General features: G+C 38.7%; 2 protein-coding genes across 2 annotated transcripts in view; both read right to left on the bottom strand.

Annotated features, from left to right (window-relative positions):
• The window catches only part of LOC132790599 (uncharacterized), a 49,848-nt gene extending 32,388 nt beyond the window's left edge, over positions 1-17,460 (bottom strand). Inside the window, exons 1-2 of the mRNA XM_060799177.1 lie at positions 16,791-17,460; positions 142-734 (exon numbers count right to left, since the gene is read on the bottom strand). Of these exons, the coding sequence (XP_060655160.1) occupies positions 142-289 (148 nt within the window). The 5' untranslated portion in view covers positions 290-734; positions 16,791-17,460. The remainder of the gene's footprint in view (positions 1-141; positions 735-16,790) is intronic.
• Positions 17,461-24,187: 6,727 nt separating this feature from the next.
• On the bottom strand, positions 24,188-25,730 carry LOC132793074 (splicing factor U2AF 50 kDa subunit). The gene has a single exon (XM_060802733.1). The coding sequence runs from the start codon at positions 25,644-25,646 to the stop codon at positions 24,384-24,386; it is 1,263 nt and encodes a 420-aa protein (XP_060658716.1). The 5' UTR covers positions 25,647-25,730; the 3' UTR covers positions 24,188-24,383.
• Positions 25,731-27,457: the final 1,727 nt, after the last annotated feature.

A 27,457-nucleotide genomic window follows, 5' to 3' on the forward strand; every position in this document is an offset into this window, starting at 1 on the left:
CACCCTTCGTTGCGTGTGGGTTTTCCGCACGAGACGTTGCAAGAATACAAACGTATGTGAGTGTGTTTTAGTGTACATGTGTATGTGGATCGATACAGTGTAGTGTAACCCTATCAGTGGTAAAAAGGATCTAACACTCACCTTCATCAGCAGTCGCCGGGTGCTGCTCCCCCAGGCAGGCAGGAACACCTAACGCCAGAACAAATCCAGCCAGGGAGAGCCACATAAGTGGATGGAAGTCGAGCTCCTTCCCCTTCTTGTTATTGTTGCTCTTGTAGCTCGTGCACATTGTGGCAATTGCGCGTTTCGTCTTCTTGATGGAAGTGTCAGAGGGGTTGCCTCAGTTTCGAATCGATGAATTTCAACTCTTATTTGGCTGCCTTATTTATTGACAGGCACGCTGGCTGACAGGCAGGACGAGCCCTTGCCGGGTCCTGGATGCGAATTGTTATGGTTGTGTGTGTGTTGATTGTGTGTGAGTTCAAACTTTTCGCTTTGCCGTTGTTAATTTAGCGTTTTTCATAAGTTTTTCATTGCGCCAGACAGCTTTTCCGAGTTACTCGCTAAACTTTTTTCGTCTTGATGCGTGTATTGTTCTCATCGTATTGCATCGCGTTTTCTCTCTCTTTCTCCGTTACTTGTGCTATCGCTTTCTATCTCAATGCGTATTGTGGTTTTGCGTCAATTCAATTCGATTTGATTTGCATTTGGTTTTTTGCCACTGATGTGCGCCACTGTAAATAGAAATTGGAAAACAAAACATTTTCACGAATTAGTTTTCATTTATGCATAGCAACAACAACTACAACAATAGCAACGAGCAAGTATTTCGATATTGAATTGCAAATGAAATGAATCAAAGAATGCATGTACAATTTATAGCCGAATGATGTTGCATTGAACGCAACACATTTTTGCTCTTTCTATTTGCAAAATTATTAAACATTCGCAATGTAATTTGGCATAGCTGTCAAAATTTGATATGATTGCAGTTTTGTAGGAATGCGTGTACAAACAGTTATTGATTCAAAACTCAACGATGCAAGAGTATTTAATATCTAACATATTGTTATCAATGCAGATAACTGACTTGCCTACAATAAGACAATCTGTATAGTTTTTATTAATGTTTTAGAAATTTAATTTATTTATAACAAGTAAGAAAGCTACAGTCGAGTGTACTCGACTGTGAGATACCCGCTACCCATTTTGAATAAAAGCAATATATTTTGCGCTATATATTTCTCAAAATGTACCAAATATATTACAAAAATACTAAAAAATATACCAAATGGTATATGTGGTATATCGATATAGTACCGCATTCAAAATATACCATAGACGGCACAATATACCAGATTGTCAGACAAAGTAACTAAGACCTCCAGTAAGTAGGCGTTTTTGCCCATACAAAAGAATTTCTTTAATAACTTCGACAATTTTTATCTGATCGCAACCAAATGTTCAGGAATCATAACTACTATAGTAATTATTGTATATACCAAAATTCGTAACTCTAGCTTTAAAATTACGCTTGTTATTCGATTTTTTTGATTTGAATTTGAAACAAACTTGATCTGCGTGCAAACATAACAAATGCTGTCGAAAAAAAATTATAGCTCTATCTCTTATAGTCTCTGAGATCTAGGTGTTCATACGGACAGACGGACAGACACACAGACACACAGACGGACAGACGGACATGGCTATATCGCCTCGGCTGTTGACGCTGATCAAGAATATATATACTTTAAGAACAAGACTTGTTCTCAACTGTGATATGCCCGTTACACATTGTCAACAAAGACAAAACATTGCAGAGTTATTCGTAAAAAATATAAAATTGATATATAGAAAAATACTAAAATACTCCGAATGCGGTATTTGGTATATCGATATTGACCCGACAGCAGCAACGTTATTTTTAAATACCTTCTACAATTCTTATCTGATCGCAACCAAACTTTTAAAAATCTAAAACAAACTTAATAGATTGGAATTTATATACTTTATAAGGTCGGTAATGAAACCTTTTGTCTATTTCATACATTTCTTGTAGGCACAAAGTTATAATATATTGCTCCTGGGTAGCGGGTAGTCACATTCACATTACTTAGCTGAATGTTTAATATTGAAAATTTTTGCTGACCTCGATTTCTGTGTTATATCTACTTCACATTAAAGTGAAACACAATCAGGACCAGTTAAAGAGTTAAACCAGCACAAAAGTACCTTTGGCTCCTGCAGCAGCAAAAATAACAACCAAAGCTCTGGCTCTGGCAGCAAACAAGAAAATGGAAAAGCTGCTGGAAAAATGACTCATTTGGAATGCATGGCCCCTACCGAACTAATGTAATCATTTTGATGGCAACTATTTAAATATTAAAAACGCCTGGAAGCGCACACAGTGCACAGTCGACAGGCACAGCATGGGAGCAATATTTTTGATAGATTACAGTCCCGCAAGTCCCGCTCGGAGCTGCCAAATGACCAGGTTTGCTGGTCAATGCCGGGGGCCAGAGTAAATAATAAATAAATAAATATTTATTTTAATATTAAACAACAAGAATGTGCTTGGCGTCGAAGGGATATGACAACTAGGGGAGAGACCGGACTGGACTGGAGAATTTTGTCAACCTTTCAACATGACAATACAAATTGACCTCAATTTTTTGTTTTTTTGATAACAAATACTCAGGATTTCTGGTGGAGTCTTGCCTGAAAATGGGGGCAAGTGTAACCGAATATGAATGCACAGAGTAAACACACTGAGTTTCGAAGGGGGCGTGGCTGTCGCTGTCATTCACACAACACAACACAACACAGTTGGTGGTGGTTGGAGTCTTTTATCGTGGCCAGGTGAAATATTGCTTAATATGAAGTAAATACAAAGATTTAAGTAGCAATCAGGCTCCCAACGAGCTGCTCCTCTTGCTCCCCCTTGGGCAAACTTTCCCCTCGACATGCTCTAGTTTATTTCTTCTATTCTGCTTGAAGCAATCTCGTAAGATTTTTTGCAGCTACGAAACTTAGCAGTATTACCTCTAACTCAAATACAAATACAAATACAACACACTCCCACACATTACCATTGACACTTTAACAGGCGCTGAGAATAAACATAAGGACCGTTTCAACCAAAATGCGGGTGGAACAAACTAATTTAATTCTAATAATATTTATAAATATTATTTATTTGGGTAATTCTCTGACGGATAGTCGTGCGACAGTCTTTACATGAATAATCCGGGATATTTTTTTTTTGTGTTTTAAGATAATTGTAAAAATGAACAAATTCGCACGCAAACCAAAAAATGAACGAATTTATATATTTTATCGTAAAACACAGCACAAGTTCCTAAAATCAATCTTAGCTTTAAATATAGTACTAATACAAAGTTTTAAGAATAACTTTCACTTATTTTTAAAATTGTTTTAGGTTATGTTTTTTCCACTTTAAAGACTGCCGGACGTGGCAAATTCCGTCAGAGAAAAACCCATATACATGCATATATATACATATAATATCGAATCGAAGGTCCCAGCAGCCAGTACTCTCTTTTCTCTATAATTAAATGTAGCATTAAATTCTATTTTTTATATAATAATTAAATATATAATATGTAAATATTATATAAAAACCAAATATTTTTTTTTTATTATTTGTATCTTAAGCAATATTTGATCTTTTTTGGCTGAGAATAACAACTCTTTCATGTAATCTCGTTTTGTTTATTTTCTTTTTGTGGATTCTACTATTCTTCGTAAATACTGGATTAGATTCATATTGTTTAAATACCCCCAAAATTTAATATGCAATGAATAACACTGATTTGCTATTTTATTAAATAGTTACAGATAATTGAATGTATATATGTATGAATAAGAAAACACATTCTACGTTGTTGGGCCGCTTTCACACCTCAATCCGCCCCTGCACAACTTTAGCTCATTCTTAGTCTAAGCTGAGTTACAATTCTTGTATCAGAAAGAGTCAGTGCAGAACCAAGAAGAGAAAAGCAACTGCCGAGTGGCAACTGGCAACTGGAGCTGGCAACTGGCTACAATGCATGAGTTGCCATTCATAATATTAGCGCGTCGAGGCGATGACGACGCTGGCTGCCAAACGAGGACGAACGAGACAGAGTGAAACACAAACAAAGGCTCGAGCCATTTGTGGGCTCGACGCGACTCGACTCGGCTTGGCTTGGCTCGAATTGGTAAATAGAGGCAGGAAAGAGTGCCACAAACTACACGTGTACGCAAAGCAATCAACAAGCAGGATACGAGTCGAATGAGTAACATAAATAATAAAAACGAGAGTCGCTACCATAGCCATCTCCATCTCCATCTCCATCACCGTCACCTTCCACCTATCACCTACATTCTACGACATGCCACCTGGCAGCCCCTCAATCCACACACAAGACTCGCATGAATGATGTCTGAATGGTAAATGTGAAAGTTGGCAGAGAGACGCAAGGATAACTGGCAGGGAGGACACGCCAACTGCCAGGACGTTTGCTTATTTATGCTGTGCCTATTGGCGCCACTTGAGACCCAAGACCTCCGTGTTGCAAGCAGAAATTGGGCGAAGACGACTCCTCCAACCTCCCCATTTGAATCCTAGCGCAAATAGAAAATATTTATGTATTATGCAAAGCGAAATGCGTAGTATACTTGTACATAGATGGCGAATAGAGATGGAGATGAAGACATTGCCAAATAATGGAAACCTGTTGGCTGAAAATCTAATTTTCATGCACGAACCGGAGAGCTCCCTAAGATTCCCAGTACGAGAGCCTAGTACGTGTAAATATACTCAAATTTACCGGGCTCGAGATACGGGTCGGAGTGGGAGTGGAAGTCGATGTTTTGGTGCTGCCCACGCATCAGGCCAAAACCAGCGACATAACTCAGTGACAGGGAGGTGGAGGGGGAGGAGGAGCAAACGGAGCGTCGAAGCAGCACATGGGTATTTAATTTGGGTTTATGCTTCTGTTGCCTCTGCCAGAATTATGTGAGACTGGTAAGTGCAGATGTTAAATGTACGAGAACAATTGCTGCCTTTACTCCGGCCCACAGATAGATGGCCAATTGTTTATGAGTCCTTCTCTCTGGTATGCGAAGAAACTGGGCAGCACTGTAGAGCAAGACTTGCCATGGCCAAAGTGATTGGAATTGAAAATCCCCAAGGACCAGTCGACCTTTGAAATACTTATTCCATAGTATGGAATAAATTTATATTTAACTTGCTTTAAGTCTGCCTTTAAGTTTTGCCCAAACAATCTCGAATTCGGGATTCAAAACACTCACGTGCATTCTCACCAAGCCAATTTGCATAAGTGATTCGGCTGCTGCTGTTGCTGTTGTTCCCTCAGAGTTGAGTGATGTTTGTTGACTTGGCGGGTTCCAAGTCGCTTCACATGATCTCTATGTGTGGGCCCCAGCTTGAGGTAAACGGCGTCAAAAGAGGATAACGTGATGCCAAACAAATTTATGAACAGAACCTGCACATGCAAAAGCAAATTACAAGACTTCAGGTATTCTATTCACTGCAGGACAACTACTCCAATATAGGAGGATAGACCACGTCACTCTGACAACGGGTAGTTGTTATTTGACTTGCTTGGATGTGGATGTGGGAAGAGATAGTTGAATGGGTGGGTGGGTGCGAATCCAACACTCCTGTTGTAGTAAGTGAAATTAATTAAAAAGGACGCATAGCGTTAGTCAAGGATTGTTAGCAGTCTGTGGCAGACAGCAGGACACCATGGCACAGCGCAGACTTGCAAGCACACAATGAATGAGCAAAAAGATGTCAACACTTTGTTCAAGATGATGACGTTGTCCTCGTCCTCATCCTCATCCTCGTCCTTGTTGCTGCTGTTGCTGTTGGTGTTAGTGTTGTTGCTGTTGTTCTTGTGCTGTCCATTGTTGGCTGTCATTGTTTCATATTGCTCTTCTCATCGTCAGCGGCGACGACATCGTCCTTCTGCCGCTGTTTATGAAGTGCCAGGATATCTGCACGTCGCCTCAGAACGGGGCGCATTGTTAATAATAGAATCTTACTTCTATTTTTGCTCGTTTCGCGTTACAAACTCGGAGCAACAACAGCAACAACAGCAACATCAGCAACGACAACAACAATAAGCACTTATTCTTTATTTTGTTTCCACTTGAGTCTGCAGGGAATTTCCTTTGAAAGAGGTTACTTTGCTCTTTCAGTTTCATCTACAGCTACAGCTACAGCTTCTGTTTCAGTTTCAGTTTCAGCGTCTTTTCATTTCATTTCACGTAACTTCTGTTTTGCCACTTGAAGTATTTTCTTTCCAGCCTTTCATACTATATGAATATTCCTTGTTTCTTCATTCTTCATTCTGGTTTTTATTTTATTTTTTCGTTGTCTTGAGTAATGGGTTCAAGTGTTTAGCGGATCGTTTTGGTCGGGTGGGAGATGACTTTGGCATTTAAATAATTGAATTTAATATTTAATGCCACGCTTTTGTATGACGTAAGCATTTGTCAAGTTCTTATTTCTTTCCGTATTCTTTCCCCTTTTTTGGTTTTAAATAAATACGCATATATATTTTAGTCTCAAGAAAAGTTCAAATTCCATGAACGTTGTCATGCTCTCTCCATTTTCTTTGCACCACATCAAATCAAGTTTAAATTCTGTGGTTGAGATAATTAATTAAATTTGTGCGTTGTTCCAGGATCTGTGCTCTGGTGTCTTCTGCTTCCTGGCTAAGCAAACATTTTGCGTAATGAATTTCTGACAAAAGTGAAAAAACGTTCGAAACTTTTCTTGCAACTTTGAAGCCACTTGAATAAGATACACAAATACCTCGAATGAAAGCCACACACAGACAAATCCAAAAGAGAAGAATTTGAAATATGGGTTTTAAATCGCTTTAAACGATTTCCTGGCAATGACAAGAGACCCTCTCGTTGTATTCTGTGCTGTGGTCAACCGCAAAATTTGTTGCACACAAAATGCACAAAAACTTTAAAAGTGTATAAACAAAAATTTGCGTTTCACATGTTGCGTTTGTGTATATTGCAAAATGAAAAGCAAATAAATTCAAATTGCATGAAATTTTCCGGTGCGAAAATATTTGTGATGGAAAATGCAAATGCAAAAACAAAACAATTCGCAGAAGCATTTCAACTGTTGTTCCAATGAAAACATTTACCTATAAATTTATATGTATTATTATTTCAGTAGATATTTTTTTTAATTAATAGTAAAAAGCCAACGCGGCATTTCCGCGTGTGTTCCAAGTGCCCTTAGGGGGTATCTTTTCAGGACATATTGACAGAGAACTATTAACGATTCGATTGATTGACTCAGTAATACTGTGCAAGGAATAATTCTCTATAAACAGAAGTCTATAAATATATTCGAATTAAGTTAGTATGCTCTTTTTTTATAGCTCTTTCCAGCTGTGTCTACCCTTAAGCGCTTGTTGTGCAGGGTATATTGAATAACAATGGCTGAAAATCATAAAAAATGCATTTATATATATAAATAGGTATTACGGATATTGTTTATATAAATGGTATCGAACCCATGCCAACTGTGCTCCAAAATTGTGTAGCACGTTTCACTTGTATCTCTTCCCCTCCTCCGCTGCTCCCCCGTCTCGCTGTCCGTTTGTCATTTTGTTTACAAAACGGAAAAACGTGATTTTTGTTGTAGCAAGTGAAGGAAAAAAAAGAGCAACCGCTGCTGCTGCCACTGCTGGAAAACTCATGGGGATTTTCAGTGGAAAATGCCGAGTAACGAGGCAAAGGTGCGTCAAGCAAGCCACACACAAACCCATCCCAAACGTGAACTGTGTGGATCCTTTGCGTATTTCAAATGGATTACAAAATGCTGGGAAAATTATTTTCAAATGTGCCGCCAGAGAGTTGCTTGCAGCAGCTAACAAAAGGAAGTGGAGAGGAAAGACGGAAGCGGGGATCAGACGGTGGTTAAAACATGTTTTATTGGCCCGCTCTCGTGTTCTCCAAAATATATATATGCACCATATATTCTAGGTTGCGGATGAATAGAAGGAATGTAACCTGCTTTAAACGAGAAGCGACAACTGAAGCTGGGAGGTGGCCAAAGGACTTTTGTTTGGTTGTGTTAAAATTCGCGGTTTTCATGGCCTACGCACGTGCCGCAACCAAGTTACGATGGTGGGTGAGAGTGTGTGTGTGTATGTGTGCGTGTGTGTGGTCGTGTATTAATTGACGGTTTATGTAGGAATACAATTACCAACGTGTATTTTGGGAACAGGATCTGCCACTACGAGTGGCAAGTGGGCGTCTTGCCAGACGACTGTCAACTTAATTGGCTGTCGTGTGAAATTAATTGGATTCTTTTAGAACTTTATCTTTTTTGTTTTAATTACCGCGTGTGAGCAAACATTGACGACAGTTTAGAATCACTGGCATAGGAGCATTTTTCTTTGCTTTTGTTTTCGTTTTGTTTGTCCTGCACACAAAAAATATCATTGACAATCATTGGGCTTTGTCCAAGCGAACATTTAGTTAAGCTATCGATTTTATTTAAGTAAATGGACATGGGCAGCAACACGTGAACCGTATCTAGGGACCATTAACTGAAATTCCCCTTGCACCGGCCCCACGGTAATGTACTTTGAATTATGATGCGTATGCCATGTAACAACCACCACCACAAGAACAACAACGACAACGATAATAACAACAACAAAAATATAACACAACGCAGCGTAACAACAACCACCGTAATACCTGTAAATAACACACACACACATAAACAACCACAGACCACTTTGGGCGCAGCGCAGTCATCGTCGGCACTTTGGACATTACGGAAAAGTTCCCTAACTTAACTTACACTCCACACACACACACACACACACACACACACAACCCTAAAGCTGACGCCAGCCAAGCCCCCGGACTCTCACTAATGGAGATTAACTTTAACCCACATCGGCGACAACAAGTAGAAATGCCTCGTAACTCGTAGACAGACAACTGATATAACTTTGTATTAGGATACCCTGTAGTGAGATTCTAACAAGATTGCAGCAACTATTGAGGAGGGCTTGTGCACCCATACCTCGCTTAACGACCACAACTGAGAACGAACATATTGGCACTTAAGCGAGAAAATGCCAAGTGCAGAATTTGTCTGTCTTCTGTGCTTCTTCATGTTTTTCCATATTTTGTAGGTGACTGTTAAGTGAGAAAATGTGCTGCTAATTGAATTTTGTATTGTATTAAACGATGAGTGGTGATATTTTACTTAAATGGAAAATAAATGTATATATTAAAATATTATTATTATTATTGTATTTAATTATGTATATTTAATTTTGTCTGTGACTGTTAAAGGTGCTACTAACTGAATTCATGTAGTAAATGCAGAGTGATGATAAATTTCTTAAATAAGAATAAACTAATATATTTTCCATGTTTGGCTGTTAAATAAGAAAAACTGCCGCTAATTTAATTCTTAAATCTCCCTAAATTCAGAGGAAGATACCTTAATTGGGAATCACTATATATTTCTATGTTGTTTTTTAATGCTTCTATTTTTATCTGTTTTTGTACTTTGTAAGTTTCGTACTAAATGCAGAATGAGGATAAATATGTATCCTCCATGTATGAAGAATATCTCTATTTTCATTAATTTTTTTTGGACGTTAAGCAAGAAAATATGTTTTTAAGTGAATACTGCTGCAGAGAGACCATTAAATTAAAATTTCTTTAAGACTAAGAAACTAATTTTATTGGTGTTTGTCGAAGTAAGCTATGGTAATAAGTCCATCATATCCAATAGAGCAATAGCAAGGGGTATTTGCTCATGTGCTCAGCTTATATTGCGTTTTTGTGTCTACGACTACAAGGCTTACTTTGACATATGCACAGAAAAACACGTAACAACACGCAAGCCAAAGAGGCTGCCGGGTAGCTTAGGCAGGAGCTCGAGATGAAGGAGAAGGATTGTATGAAGCGGCAGCGGGAGGGGAAGCAGTCGGAGTGGGAGCCACAGGCGGTGGGTCACGCACATCGCGCAAATTTTTCATCGTTAACAGCCATAAAGAAGGCAGAACTCGACGTAGATGGAAACTTGGTTAGCCAAGAAGAGGGCAGTGAAGTAGACTGCTGAAAGAGTGGCGATAGAAGGATAAGCCAGGGGAGACAGAGAGGAGGGAGCTACAGACCACAGCTAATGCAAAAACAAACACAGCGACCAAACAAATTTGCACAATGCACATAGAAGGCGAAGAGGCTAAGCGATATAGAAAGGATTGTGGCGATTGTCGAGGGGAGAAGCCTGAAGAGAAGTGTTGTAAGATGACCCATCAAACAAGGCCAGGGGCAGTTGCAGGGTCAGCGGATGCTAATAACAAAACAAACGACACTAACAACAGCAACAAAGAGTTGCAACACCACATGTTTGCTGTTCTTATTTCCATTATTACTCGCACCGCCTCCCCACTGCTTAAACCACTCCTCGCTTCCCTTTGTCGGCAGCTGCTTTGGGGCTTTTGGCTTTGGGTCGGTTGTCGTTTTTACACTTCGCCATCGAAAGTACGGAGCGCCAATTATTAAAGGCGGAGCACTGGCAGCAACGGCAAAATAAATTTACAATTAATTTGTTGCCACAGTGGAGCAAACAATGTTGAGTAATTAACTTAGTTGCACATCTGACACTTACAATTTATATAAACAGTTGTAATTACTGAGTTGGTAGTACTATAAAGTACATGATTTAATAAACGAAATAATTTTAGTGACACAATAGAAACAAACTATAATAATCCGCATTAAGAACAATCAAAAAATATTTAAATGCAATTATTCCACATTAAAAAGAATAAAATAAAATGTATGTACAACTGAAAACATTTTAAATAAATATCATTAAACAATGCATGATGCAAATTTAATAACGTTTTAAATAAATATTGTAATATTTTAAAAGCTTTAAAAATTATGTAGTTTTTACTAAAGTTGAAATAAATAAATAAAAAATGAAATATTTGTACTTTACAAATGTTTCACTCAGTAGTCGTTAATTTTTATCCACTACACAACACTTAAACATAGTTATCATTGCGCATGACTCAACACTTGAATTAAGTAATTATTACAAACTATATAATATTAAAAATAAGGAAGAAAACAGAGAACCAATAATAAAGTGTCACTTGTATGCGATCAATGCATAATTTGTAAAAATTCAAATAAAAAGAAGAAATAAATAAGTTTGTAATCTTTGATATTTCATTCAAAGTGGAAGTCCATTACATTATTCTCCTGCAATGAATATATTATGCATGATAATAAACCCACTGTGCATGAGATGTTGCGTCATAGCATTCAACAGTGGCTTGTCTTGTTCCACATTCTATAATATTGGTTGTGCACACCCACACCCACACCCGCACCCACACACGCACACATACACACATGTGGCGCCATCGTCATCTGCATGCCACCTACTAAGAATCCCTCATCGCCATGCTCCTGTTTCTTTTTACCCCGTTGCTCGACCATTTGCAATCCCTTTGGGTGGCGCCTAACCAGGGAAAGGGAAGGGGAAAGGGGACTAGGCGTGAATTATGACCTATTGAAACCTCAAACAAGTCTCACCACAACAAACAGAGCTGCACATAGTAGACGTCCATTACAACACCTACGCTCCTCAAACTCATGCCACCTCGCCACATGGTTGTGCAACATACGAGCAGATTACACTCCTTTCCTTCTTTCTTTCGGTCGGTCGGACGGTCGGACGGTCGGACGGTTCTCGGTTTCTTTTTTTCGTATGCGTTTTATTTTTATTTATTTTTGTACTCTTCTATGGGTCTCGGGACGCCGTTCTTTCAGCAATTTTTACTTTATGACTTTATTTTGTCCTCGTTTTATGCATTTTTTTATGCTCCATGTCGCGGTTTTCTCACTTTGTTGGCCGACAAATCCACTGCTCCCAATCCCAATCCCGATCCCTATCCCAGTTCCAATCCCAATCCCTTTGCCTTTTCAATGAAAACGAAGTAAATGTATTACCACCCGCCTTGTGTCTGCTGTTGCGCTTAGTTTTAATACTGTTCTTCTTGCTGCTGTCGACAGGAGTTTTATTATTTATGCATTATTTAGTCGAAACGACAATTATAGGTTGTTAGGAAGTTTTATGAGCCCAGGATAATGTGAGACATGTGTGAGACATCAGTTGAGCCAAGGCTCCCTAAGGATGAACGCCCACATTAACAGGGGCGCGGCCCTGTAACCCCTTTTTGCCAGCTGACAACTTGCACCCTCGAGTTTCTGATATCTATATTTATGCATTACCAGTGGAGTCGCCTCAATTAAGTGACAATTCATAAAGGGAATGAGTACCTTTCATATTTACAGCCAGGGATCACGTCAGAGACCCGAACTACGTATTTTAATATTCGGTTTTAATTGTATATTTCATTTCACGTAATATATATAAATATGTTATATACCTGACCTGACTTTAGCTTTTAGTGTGGATGTGACGATGACCAAGAGCACACAATACGAATGCATCAGTTAGATATCAATCTAAGTAATTACGAAATATACTAGTATGTGAGGCCCTAATAAAGTGGTTAAGGTTGGCGGAGTTAGCACAAGTGCTTATCTTAAATCATGCCTGCTGGATTTAATCTAAGCAATTTGAAATGAAATTAACTTTATGACTCCTGCTATAAAACTATTTTCATTTGCACATTGAAATGAAACTCTGACTTCAAGTGTGATTATTATCACAAAGCAAACGTTAGAAAGCGTAAAGAAGCCAAAAAAAAAAAAAAAAACAACAGCAGGATATATGCAACAAAATAATTATGAAATAAACATAAAGTTGGTTAAATTTAATGCAATTTGCCTTACGAAAATGAAATTAATTTTCCAGACCCCAAGAACAACGGCAGAGGAGAGGAAAATTTATTGGAAAAAGGAGCAAAAAGAGAATATGAAATGAAACGAAATGGGGGAAACATGCGCCACACTGTGCATTAAAAGAAGAACTGAATTATGTACAATAATAAAAAGTTATGACTGTAAAATTTTTAATTGCACATTTGGGAGTTTTTCTTTTGTTTTTTGCTCTCTCTCGCTCTCTCTCTCTCTCTCTCGTTCTTTTGTTTATTTAATTTTAAATTCGTGTGCACGCTGTGAATGCCATTTTTCTTTTCTGTTTTAGTCTTGTTTTGCTTTGTTTTTGTTTTTGCTTTTGTATTTTTTTATTAGCCACATTTTCTGGGCGACAGTGAAACAACTTCATCGACATTTTCCATTCAAAATTTGTCGCAACACAATGACAAAGTTTATTTTGGTTTTTGCGGTGCTCGAAGTGAAGCAAAAGTTAAACACTCGAGCAACAACAATAACAACAACAACAACAACGACGTCCAACAGCTGTTTTTAACAACACTCCTGTTGTTGTTGGTGTTGTTGTTGTTTATGCGTTGTTGCTTTTGTTTTGACTGGGCAAACATCGTCAGGCGCTTTCTTTGTTTATGCGAAAAATGAGCGATTAATGGCCGTTAGGCAAATGCTTTCCACTGGCTTTTCCTCAATTTGTTTATGTGTGTGCGTGAGCGTGTGTGCGTGTGCGTTTACTCTTGTTTTTACTTCTGCTCGAATAAGGAAATGGAATTTATTAGCAGATATTTTGAGGGCTTTTTCCTGCCATTGAAGCGTCCTAAGTAAAACGATGAATTCGGGTTAAATTCACCACACCAGATGCCATAAATCATGTTGAATATTATCTAAAATCAACTAGGCAAGCATTCTTGACTGAAGGCGAGGCAATTGTTATTAAATTTAATTATGCCGGACAAACAGAATAATAATTTCAATGATTTGTAGCTTCATTTTTGCATTCCTTTGCACATAACATTAAATTATGGATAATCAGATTAAATAAAATGGTTCTTTCACTGGCTTAACCAAGAACATCTTAATAATTAAGTTCTTAACTAACTAACTAAAACTAAGAATTTTAATCAACAAAATGTCAAAATAAGACCTTAAATACAAGATTTAGGCTACAAAATTCTCAAATCTATCGAAATTTCTAATTAGTTTATATATCTCAATTATTTATGGCTTCAAATGTATTTATAGCTTCATAAATATTTATGAATACCTTTTTTTAGTCTTATGAATAAGAGTCCGAAGAGTAAAATATGATTTTATAACATTTTGTTCTTCAGTGTATCATCTATTTTTCTTATTAGTATCACTTGGAACAACAAAAATTCATTTCAAGCGAAAAACATTTCAACTGAAATACATTTTTGTACACAAGTTTTTTAAGTTGAATTTAATGTATATGATGTGTCTGTTCATTTGAACTTTTCCCTAATTTGCTTCGCTTGTCTCTCAAGAATTTTTTTTGTATTTTAATCTCAACAAATAAATTTGCAAATTAATTAAAGCAACATACAAAAAAGCGGCGACAAAAAGGACAAGCAACAGCTCGCTGAGCTCTGGGGTCAGCAGTCAGAAATCTGTGTGCATAAAAAAGCGATGCCAAAAAACACATACAAAACGAAAACAAAATTAAGGCACTAAAACAACAGCAACAACAACAACAACACAACGAGTACAAGTCAAATGTCACTGAGTAGTTGAAAAGGCAATTTTCACAAACGTCTGTCGCGGGCACAACACGAAAAAGGAGCCGCTAGCCAAGCGCAGGAACAGAACAGGACCAATGCAGACCAGAGCCAGTAAATGAAGGGACACCGCAACAATAGCAACAACAACAACAACAATGCCACCACCAACAACAATAACAACAGCAACGAGTAACAACCACAGCAAGGACAACGACAAAGCGTCAGAGCGCCAAACGCCGGCGGCAAATGTAAAAAAGTCAAAAACTCTAAGGGAATGAGAGCGGAGGATTGTGAATGAAGATTGGAGACGGGGCTGACTGGAGGCATGGAGGCATTGTGGCATGGAAAAGCGCGCCACGGAAAAGCGCGTAGAACGCACAGAAATAATAATAATAAAAGTAGGCAGTGGGTGGCAGCTGCGGGGCAGGTGGCAGTCAGCAGTTGGATGGTTGCTGGCAGACCCCGCCTCGCCTCGCCTCGCCTCGCCTCATTTCGACGGTTTCAGTGAGCACAGTAAATTATAAATTAACGCTGCAGGCGACGCGAGGTCAACGTGGACTTCGCAACGACCCAACATGCCCCATGCCTCATGCCCCAAGCCCGACGCCTTCTCCATTCTCCATTGCCACAATTCCCTCTACTACGTTCTCTAACCCAACGTTGTGGTTCTTTTTTTTTTTGGCTTTTGTGTGTTTGGTTCTTAGCACACACACACACACACACACACACACGAATCTATATGTATTACTGTTTGTGTGTGAGTGTGTGTGTGTGTGTGTTATGTCCTTTTTCACGTGCGAACGAAAAACGCGGCACGCGTCAAACTGACCGCAACACAAAAAGCGAACAACGAGTGAGAGTCAAAAGCCGGTGGACTGAGCCAAGTGGCTCGTTCAACAATTGGTGGCAAAGAGCCAAAGCGTGGCACAAACTGAATGGCGCGGAGAGGGAGACGACTTTGGAATTAATTTGAGACGTAGCGAGCTGGAGTGGAAAACTGAAATTGAAAATAAGATGCGAACTAAGCAGACCCTTAACATTGCCCCACTATGAAAATAAACTTGTTTATCTACGATTTATTAACAAGTTTAATGTTGATGAGATCCTTAGTTAGTTATCGAAGAAGGATGGGATTCACTTAGTTGGTTGTCAAAGTTTCTAAGTATCTCATTAACATTAAAATAAGCAACAATGTACTACAAAAATTTTTTTGAAATCTCTACTTCCGAATCATTAAACTTAATACCCAGATTTATACTTTAAAACTTATAAGTTTACAAATTGAAGCTAAATTTCGACTAAATGATATTTTGTTAGATCTCCAAAATATTCCAATATCTTATAACGATTTTCTACTTCGATGACTAGAATTATCCATTTAAATCTTTATTCAAAAATCACATAACATCATAAAGTTACAAATTGCACATCGTAAGATGCTTTGGTCGCAAGTTTTAAAATAACTTTCAAACTTTTATCAACTGCTAAAGTTTGTAAGAGTTTTAATTAATGCCCCATAAAATTTGCTGAGAAAAATTACTCTTCCAGAAATTAGACAATTTAGCTGCAAGTATTCAATAGAAAACACAAAGAAGAAATCGTTTAGAGTTCATTGTACCTTCTGAACTACTGAATTTGAACGGCATTTGTGAAACGCATATTTACGCACAGATTCCCCAACTACAATGCAAGAAATCAACATTATTCGATGCAGAGTTGCACTTGTCGGGGCAGTTCAGGGCATGGGGCATGTGGAATGGTTGCAAGCTGACTTGAAATACGCATGATGAATATGCGGGAAACATGCACTCTGCGACGAGGCGGATCCGGCACAAAATACAGGACAGTCCCCACCCACCCAAAACACTCACGCACACTCACATACACTCAGGCACACTCGTTCACACTCACTCCCCGTTTTTGGGGGTCGCTTTCGACACGCGTGCACAATTAAAAATTTCATTGACTCGAAACATGGACACGGACGGACATCCGACTGCGGGTTGTGCACAGTGCAAAGCGTGGAGTGTTGAGCGAGGAGGCGGAGGCGGTGGCGGAGGGGAGGCATAAATTAATGCTTAATTAGTATTGTCCAACTTGATGGGCATTCATAATTTTAATTTATTTTCAACATATGCAAATTACTTTGTTATTTAATCCTTGTCGTAATCCGCTGGCCAAGGAACCGTATCCCTTATCCCTGTATCCTTCCTCTCCTCACTATGTTGAGTCCCACTCACCAACCGAGTGAGCTAATTAAATATTTGTATATTGTGATTTGTACACTTTTGCACTGGTCACACTGGCACATACACACAACAACAACACTCAGATGCAATCACAACTCTTTTATGTGCGTGAGCTGCAGCATCCATAATCTGCATTCAATTTAACGGCACGAAAAGCACACTCGCCGCCGCAGCTTTATTGTGCTTCCGCTGTTTGCATAGTTCCCATCAAATTTTTCTCTTTAAATTCCTTTAATTTTTGGTACACTTTTTTTCCCAATGTTATTTTCAAGAGACTGCGGATACCCGTCAAAATCAGAATTCGAGAAGACTCGTCCCGAAAAAAAAGCGATCGAACGACAAGGAGCCGACCAACAGACGCTGGATGTGTTTTTTGGAAGGAGAAGCACGCGTTATTCCCGACTGGTCAACTGGTTGCCGCTATGGATCTTTTAATAGCTTTCTGGGCATACGACGATAATACGACTACAACGACGACGACGAACGTACTACGAGCGAACGAACGCGAATCGGTTTTTTGTGTGAAATTGAACGTCAGCCGCTACGACTACCACAACGCTTGAAACTCTCGGCAACACTGAGCTCGAGCATTACAAAACGAACGCAAACGAATGTTAACTAACAGCCCTATGTTGAGAGCATTGTGGATTGTGAGTTGCTCGCATGCGCTGTTCACCGTTTACATTGTGAGAGTCGCTGTCGCTGTTACAAATGCATTCTGTTAATGGCCGAGCACGCAAGTTAGTGGTAACTCTGCTGAAGAACTAAACCTTAGCTTTACTATCCTAAGAGCTATAATATATGATAACTATTTATATATACACTATTATTATTCTTCAATAAAACTCAAGGCAACCGATTAAATTAATGTGGATCGTTAGCAGGTTATTCATTAATATTGTCATCACCATCATCATAATCATTAACCATTATTCATAGTCCTTTGCTACCATTTCTGCATAATCGACTGCTATTAATCTGCAATGTAACTAACAACATGCATGTGCTTTATTTGCATAAACGTTGATTAATTTGTCTATTTACATGGAAGTACTTTGTGGAACTCACCATTGCACACATAGATATACACATGTACAACTACGTATGTATATTCGTATTGGAGTCAAAGTTTACAAATGACATACTTTCGACATAGGTTCCACTCGCTGCACAGCTTAACATTCTGTTGATACTTTCGCTCAGTCGCTGTTAACTCTTCGCTCTCACTGTTTACGTTTTTTTCGCTGTCTGTGGATGATAATCGAGCATCTGTTAACGATAACATTTGTCTTGTGGCTTAAGGGGATATTTCGGATATCCAAGACTCATGTGCAATTGGCGAATAGCAGGCCGAAAAGGAAAAGTTACCATCTATTTCCGACAAAGAAAAATTAAAAAAAATATATAAAGAAAAATATGAAAATTTTATTAAAATTGAAATTTTCTATATATTTATTTATTTAACTTATAACTAATAAAGTCCACACATGGCTGACGCCTACAGCACTGTTGATGATGGGCCCAACAGTTTTCTATTCACAATTCGGACTAATGTTATGTTATAATAGTTAACATTAGCAATGCTTAACTGACCTACACAAGCGACATTTGCTTAAACTAGAAATATTTAAAATGTAAAAAAATTAAATTCATTATTAAAATTATTAATTTTTAAGATAATTACATCTTTTACTTCAAAAAGAATTCAGGTAATGCGATATTGAAATGTTTGCGTAATTGGAAACTTTAATGGGCGCACAAAAACCGTATTACTTTGATTTGCATCTGGAATTGATGCGATAAAATCAGAGAATCAGAGAAAAGAGAAAAAGATTTCAAGATTGTGTTTTGTGTAGATTTGTTTTTGGGCGATGAATGCAATTTGAATAGCGCTTAAAGGATAAAAGCAGAAAATGCATTTGGATATGCCTTTTAAAGACTACGCAAGGAACAACAACAAATAACGAAAGAAAAAAATAACAGCGTTTTTAATACCAATTAGGATACTTTTTCAGACTTAACTCGTGGTACGGCAATGAAATGCGAATGGAACGGTAAGTGGCAGAAGGAACAGAGCAGCAATAGCAACAACAACAACAGCAACAACGACAACAATGCAGTGGCCAACTAAAGAAATGGAACCTGTTCGCTTGGGCACGCGGCAGGTATGAGAGCAGAACAGATATAACGACAACAACAAATGTACTGTCCAGAAGTGGAAAAAATGTAAAACTAAATAAAGCAAGACGGAAGCAGCAGCAGCAGCAACAACAGGCGAACAGAGAGAGAGAGAGAGAGGAAAAGGGAAAGGGCGACGGAGAGCAAGCGGGAGCTGTAAAGATTAAAATCAGAATGACAGTAAACAGCAGCAGCGAAATGAAGAGCGAAAGAAAATAATGCAAATTCAGATGGGTATCAAAAGTTGAAGTTGTGATAGGTATGGAGAACAAGGGACACGGGGCCAGAGGACAACCAGCAGTCTGCCCTGCCCGGTGGATAGACGAGACGGACCGACAGACATACAGCAGGACAAATGAATGGGAGATATAGGATGACTATGAAGCATTCATCAGCAGGCAACAATAAGCGTTACACGGCACAAAACTCCAGGGCTAGGCCCAGTCCATTATAACGACAAGTATATTTCAAAGTACCCAGAGAGAACAGTTCGCAGGTCGTTGACCCATTTGGTGTGCATTCAGCAGTCATCCAGCAGCAACTACAGCATAGATAGATAGCCCCAACTTGACGTGGCCATAATGAAAAGATGCAACTGCCAGAAAGGATAAACTTGTCAGTCATCATCGCAGTGACAGGCTCTTCTCTTAGCTTCTCTTCTTCTGGCAAGAGGGAGGAGCTGTGTGTGGAGAACCACTTGCTTCTTCTCGCCGCTAGATTAAACTCGATTCAATAATAACAAGTATTTTTTTCTTTCAGTGCACAATCATAGTACAATTCAAGTCGAAAATTTAGTTTGGATTACAATTGCCAGTTTGGCCAAAAGTCGAGTATTTGCAAGCAGCTTAAATTGTTTTTTACATTGCATTTAGCACTTTTATTGTTCTACTGCTATTGCTGTTACTGTGTTCTTACTTCTTCCTTCATAGATTATACATTCTCAGTCACTTAGAAGGACTGACATCATCCCCCCATCTCTGTCACACATTTGCATAGTCCGACCGAAGACTTTGCCTTTAAACTCAACTCGGTTTTAGTTTCTGTTATTGTGTTTTTCTTCCTCTTCGGTCTGATTTCAATTTTCTGAAGAATACGTTTTAAGAGTATGTCCGTCGCGACGGCAAAATATCAAAGTAAACACGAAAAATTAGAAAATGTTTTCTTTCGTTTAAGTTGCTTGTAGCTTTAAACTGCTTTCAACATTTTACATAATGTCCTGTCGAGTTTGTTGCAGCTACCTAAACTGCGTTTTAGTGTTCCAGAGTAGCCCGAGTTTTACACATAATCTGCATTATATTTTCATTGTCTTCCCAGTCCGTCCAGTTGAGTTCAGTCCTGTGTTTTTGTTGTTATCGCACCTGTTACACATTCTTCTTCTTTGGGCGCCTTTTGTCTTTGAAAACCCTCGAAAGTGGTCCGGCGCTTCGATTTTATGGCCCTCATTAAACACACTTCGCTCTCAGGTATTTTCGCGTCGGAAAAATTCATTCAATTTAACGTTTGAATTTTATTGGTCTTTCTTTCCCGCAGGGTCCATAGAATGGGTTCTTTCAACAGCGGACACTAAATAAGCAATTGGGCTTAACTTACTCGTATTATAACATATCATTGAGGCACTCTTAAAAACTTAAAGGTCTAATGCTTAAATCATTTCGGAGAGTTCATTTCTCTTGCCTAAAAGTTCATCAATATATTTAAAAAGAAAGGTTATGTTAAATGAGGTACAGGTTTGAATGGTTATGGTGCATTCTTTAAACGCTTTCATAAAAAGACATTTGAAGTTGGCAGAGTACAGTTGCATCCTAAGATTGAATATTTTAAACTGTTTTAAATATTTTAATATGATATGTAAAAAATAATTGGCCTTTTTAAACATATTGTTTCAAAAATACTTAAAGTATAGCCAGAAGTTAATAATCTTAAAGAGTTATTTCAGTATCTGTCTGGACAGTAGAGATTTATTAGTATTTTTAGAGATATATGTATTGGATTTAATTAAAAGTAATTTAATTTGATCTGTTTCAAATAATTCAGTACTACATAATAAGTATAAAAAATGTTTAACATCGCGTTTGATAAAAAAAAAACAAGAATCCTTGACCTTTTTTAACGTATTGTTACAAATAAAGTCTAGCCGGAAGTTGGTATTCTTAAAGAGTTGAGTATCAACGCAGATTCACTTGTCGCCAAAATGATTGGGGAAGTTCTATTCATGCACAAATTGAGCATCAATTTGGGTGGCATTTAAACAAATTTTACAGTTGTGCGCCTATTTCGCATTTATTATATTCGTGGCAAACAGTTCAAAGCAAACGTAAAAGCCAAACAAAAGTGCCGGCGTGCCGTTTAATGAATTTTTATTTGGAAAGCACCGTAGTGAACCGTAGATGGGGCAACATTCCCCCCTCGCTGCTCCACTCACAAACCATTGTTGCCACGCTTGGAGGTCATAAAAAGGGTTCACAGACGATTTGCTCGAATTAATTGCGCTGCCATTAACGAACCGAGTCAGAGACAGGAACGTCACTTGACAAAGCCCATAGCCCCTAGACCCTCAGCTGTCATTCCAAACTTCCCCTTGGCGAACATTTTCGCCGAAATTACGAGTATTTGCGTGTAATTTGTTTTCGCCTTTGTTCGTTCTGCCTGGACAAAAAAAATATCTATATAAAAAAAAATAATGAAAATAAAGCGAAAAGGAAATTATAAAACATTTTTGTTTACTTATTTATTTTTTTGTTGTTTTTATGTTTAAATGTGTGTTCAGTATTTGCTTTATTTGATTTAATTTCTACGAGTATTCGGGGATTTCGTAGGAAATACAAATTGAATTGGGGTTAGCAATCGTCGTGAATCTATAGCAACAGGTTTCTGTTAATTGAATACTAGTATGAATTTTCTCATTTTTTTTTTTTTTTTTTTTGTTTTTTTGTTTGATTTCCGTTTTGTGCAAACTTTTGAGAGGGCTCCCAATCAATTGGTGCGTTTATGTTTGTGTTATTATCAAATATATTTACCCTTTCGGGGTATAAACATCACAAAAGCATTTTTAATAGGCTTAATGAAGAAAGTTGATTGGATTGGATGCTGGACTGGGGTTGGGGTAAAAAGGTCACAAAGAGTTTTGCTTACAAACAGAAATTAAAGTGAATGCCAAAGTTCACTTGACGATTGTATCACTTCGCCCATTAACTGAATAAGCTTTGCCTCAAACTCGTCTATCCGATATTCCTGTTTGTTTTTATGGATTCTGTCTAATATTTCTTCATTAAAACTATACAAATTGATCAGATATTGGTGTATCAGATAAATTTGTTGATCATTAGAACAACAACTTTTTGATGATTTCTTAATTTGTTCATTCAGGCAACTAAAAGATACATTTAGTTAAATGCAGATACATATCTCGAGCTGTTAAAACGAATACCTTGTTGTGGGTGCCTCTCAAGTATTCATTAACGGGCCGTTAGATGAGAAGCATAGAGATTTCAAAATATAATAGAAACCCGAATCGCAAAATGCTATTTGAGTCGAGAGAAACAAAAGCTACTCGAAATTAAGAAATGAAGTGGTTGTCCAGCCTTAACCGTAGGTAGCTGCTTTTAATGGCCATCATCGAGATTACGCCCTCGGAATCAAGTCCATCCTGTAACCCATAATTATCTACTACATCATATTCAAATTCTCGCCGCACACAATAAACGAGATGGGTAATCAAAAGGGGAATACGAGTGAGAATGAGAATGCAATTAAAGATGCGTAGAAGCCTCGTCGATTTCGTCGAGTTCACTCAACTATCGAGAGTCATGGATTTGATTTCTTAATTTCTTATCTCGTCGATTACCTAACATCCGACCTGAGCTCAAGTTATAAAAAAGCGGTGCGGGCGACAACTCCACAACTCCAACAGAGCCCTAACCTAAGACACCAAAAGATCAACAAACCGAAAATGTGAGAGAAAGAATAAACTGTGGGGTATAAAGTGATCCCCAACACAATCCAAACCAGTTAATCCCTTGCCATATGTAGCAGCTGCAGCTCATAAAAACATCGATGAAAGAGAACCCTTTTCTTAGTGACCGAAACCGAAAACGAAACAAAGCCGAACGATTTTTCCAGTTCCAGCGCTTGGAATTTTTATTGTATCCGCATCTTTATGGGCGTTTATTAATTACCCATCGAAGCATTGATTTTCAGAGGAGTCACAGCATCGGCGGCAATTGCCGCTTTTATCAAGCCTCAAAAGATATCTTACCTGAAAGCCTCAAAATGACAAATCCAAGGCGTTGAATTAATTTGTGTCCAGCATGGAGTCGCAACAATCGCTGCGTAAGTTCACCACATTTATGCTTCGCTATCTCTCGCTCTTGGCAAGTCCACCGATAAAGCGTTTAGCTAAAGTCGTTCCCAACTGATAAATCGCTGGCCGATTAAAGCTTCGCTCGACGCGTCGCCTGCATTTCATTATTGATGACGGGCTGTCCGGCAAATGACCAAAATAAAGATAAGAGTCGGCCTCAAAAACAAGACACTCGAACCTGAGAAAATGCAACCGTTCGTTGCGATGATAAGCTGCTACCTTAAACTCAACCTCTTTGCTGGGTTGTTGTCTGCGCATTTTTGGTGTCGGGTATCGAGTTCGGAAATTGAAAAAGCATTAACATTGTGCTGTTTGGCCGTAATGAGTTGGCTGCCGAAGGTATTTCACAAGTTCTGAAGACAGGCGAGCTGCGCGATAGGTGTGAATATGGTGAGAAATGCCAGCGATAAGGCGCAACTCTAAAATTTTAATTAAGCATCTGTGTGGAGTAGCAGCTTTTGGGGCTTTAAGGATTGCACGTTAAGTCCCCTGCCTAATTGAATCAGGCGAACGCAAAAAAAAAAAAATAAAAGGAAAACAGAGTAAGGCGTGTCCTGGCATGCTTCCCGAAGTGAACGAAAGTAAAGCGCTTAAGCAGATGATATGACAACAGCGCAATGAAGTGCATTGAATAGGTCTGATGGGCATGTTAATACCCTACAGAGCGTAAATTAAATGGTATAGTAAAAACAGCCTGGCAACTTGTGTATATGCAAAACGAAACTGAAACTATAATTCTATAATAACCGTCATTCAATTATAGGATATCTACAACTCAAGCACTGCATTTGATTCCTGTTTAGCCTGCTTTTAACAAAGCTGGGATTAAATTCATTATCACAGCATTAAAAGCAAGTTCTTAACTCAATTGAGTGCGGCATCAAGAGCCACGAAAGACCTTGCGGAATGGGTTGACCAATAGAAATCGCACTTCATCAAGAAAATCTCAGTTTATTGGAATTCTCTGCGCTTGTATTTGTCTGGATTGAAGAAAGATGTCATCACGATGCGTCCATTAAACTTGCGACCACTCAACGCATTCAAAGCCTTTTTGCAATCTTCTACAGTCTCAAAGCGAACAAAAACCTTGCCGCAGCCACCTTGACCCGATTCTCCAGTGGGACGTGGAATCTTGAGGCTCTTCACCTTGCCATACTTGGCGCATTCCTGCTTTATATCCATGCGTATGTCCTCGTACTCCTCATCATCTCCCAGCTCCTCGGGCACCACCATGTTCAGCAGACAAAGAATCTCGGTGGCCTCGCTTGTGAGGTTCTCAATAGGAAATCCCGGCACCTGCAGCACAGGCAACTGATTGGAAGCCAAACTGCGTGCCCCGGCCAAGGAACGCTGTACGACGAGCTTGCGATCTCCCAGCTGCATGCCATGGAGTCCAGCAATGGCCTGCTCCGTAATGGTTGGATCAAGATACTCGCAAAAGGCGAAACCCTTGCTCTGGCCAGCCGGATCCTTAACCAGATTGAAGCCACGCAACTGGCCAAAGGTAATAAGCAGCTCCTTAACCTGTTCATCGCCCAGGCACGTGGGTAATCCGCCCACGTACACTTTGTGCGGTGAATCCGGCACCACGACAGAGATTGCCAGATTTGTGGCTTGCTGTGTTCCCTTCATCATCGCCTCGAAGCTTACGGTGGACACCGAGGCCACAGGATGATAGTCATGTGGTCGCCGTATCTTCAGCGCTTGACCGCGATAATTGATGCCATCAAAGCTAATCGCCATGGTCGCCTCATCCATGGAACGGAACTCGAGGAAGGCGAAGTTCTTGTCCAGATTTGTCTGGCACGTAAGCACCGCATCGCCATCGAGATATGCTCCAGCATTCAGTTTCTGCATTTGTTCATTGAAGAACACTATCATTTCGTCGTCGCTTGTGTTAAATGGAATGTTGCCCACATATAGACGACGCGCCTGTCGCGTCACCGTCGCAATCGCTGCCGATTCGCCAGTTGGCGGCGCATCCGGCACAATTCGTGAGGCAATCTGACCACTCGCTTGCATGACTTTGTATTGAATTGGCGTCAGATGCTCATAGCCCATCGGAGGTATATCCCAGCCGGATATTTTGCCAGACCTGCGAGTCCTTATCTTCTCTTCTTGCCTTGAGTACGAATACGATTTCGAACTCGATTGAGATTGTGAACTGTGGTAACGAGAACGAGATTGATGTCTATCCTCGCGATTACGACCCATAATGAAAATGTTCACTACTTAGAACTGTCTCGGAGAAAGAAAAAAATGCTATTAAATCTAATGTCAAAATTGTAGAGTTGACATCTGCCAAGCAGCTTATGACATGAAAGCAATGCCTACTCTTCAATCTAAAAACTTCCAGCTACCTATAAAATCCGAAAAATTTTAATTGTGTGCTACAACAATTTCTAGAGAACGTATATTTCTAGAGTACGTATAACTTGAATACCCAAAAAAACAAAAATATATCAATATGGAAAATATATATTCTTCTTTATTCACCTTAGTTTAGTATATTTTATATACTAACTATTAACGTCGTGTTTTAGACGACAAAGCGAAAAAAAATAAATAAATTAGTTTGCTCTGGCAACAAATTGTATTATTCTGGCAACCTAATAACGCCAATTAAAATAAATAAATCAATAATTTGGGAATATAATGAATTTGAATACATTTCAAATGATTATACCAGTAATTTTAATACAAGAACATTGATTAATTTATTTTAATTTTGAACGAACTTTTCTCTATAATTATTTGCAATGCATGTTTATTTATATGAAATATATATATATGCATATGTATAATTTACTTTGTTAGAAGATCTTTTGTTTTGCCTACAAATTCATAAACTTAGAGGGGTGTCTTACAATTTTGATATGTAGTTAGATACTTCCTTCTCGTATCATCATATTGTCTTCGTTAAGTCATCAAAATTCCTACACATTTCCGATTTACATACATACTCGTCAACATATTTGTCGAGATGCTACAGGGAAGGCCGAAAAATTTTTGTTGAAAGCAGCAATTAAGTCGTCCATCATTTATCAAGAATACCACATTTAACATTTATAGCGAATTAATACAAAAGCCCAGCACATCTCTGACCTGCAGCTACATAACTAAAATATATTTAGCTGCGGGTGCAAACTGAATAATTTTATGCGAATTATCATCATAATAATAATTTCTGTTAATGCCGCTAATCAATTATAATTGATGAAGCAAAAAGGGCCTCTAGCTGGCTGACTAATAGAGCTGCGTGTGTCAGGCACCAAATTGGAATCCCATTGGGACTTCACAATGTGTGGTCCAAGCTGGCTTGAGGGTCGACGTTAAGCTGTATAGAAGAGAGTGGTTGCAAGTGTTTAGCATTCCAGAGAAACGACTTCATTTTGGTGGCTCAGAGACACAAAAAGAGACTCAATTAATTCACAAAAGGCGACACAATAAAAATGTCAACTGACACGAAAATGTAAAAACGGAGAGCGAGAGAGAGGAAGATGGAAAGGAGAGAAGAGGAGTGCCGCAAAGGGACTAGTTCGATCTGTAGATCCTCCTACACGCTAACACACACAATCACAATCGTGAATCAAACAGGTATTCAAAATCGAAAGAATAATGATAATTAATGTCCAGAGAATTGGGATCCCAAGGCGATGCTGGGTTCTTCATCACTTTGCCTTCTGTATGGGTGTTCCATACAAGATTCTCAAGCCTCTACCTGAACTCAATCGGATTGACAAGGATAATGATTGGGCCAGCAACTGTTTAATGGCCATTTGATGACCAGACACCGATCGCACAGATAGCTAAAGATTTATAACCATTTTAAAGATTTCAAATAATTCAATTCCAATTGGCAATCGTGAAGTGCGAGGCCACAGACACAATCTCTGACATGTATTTCCATTAATGCGGAATTAAATGCATTTCATCGCTGTCCAAAAACCAATTAATTCTTTTTTTTCCACCAAGTGTTTGTTTTTTAGGTTTCCCCGAGCCCCAAACCACAACCACAGCCACAA

Source organism: Drosophila nasuta, chromosome 3, assembly GCF_023558535.2.
Source record: "Drosophila nasuta strain 15112-1781.00 chromosome 3, ASM2355853v1, whole genome shotgun sequence".
Taxonomy (NCBI): Eukaryota; Metazoa; Arthropoda; class Insecta; order Diptera; family Drosophilidae; genus Drosophila; species Drosophila nasuta.

Excerpts from the sequence above, each read along its gene's own strand:
- LOC132793074 (XM_060802733.1), bottom strand. The coding sequence starts at position 25,646 with ATGGGTCGTAATCGCGAGGATAGACATCAATCTCGTTCTCGTTACCAC.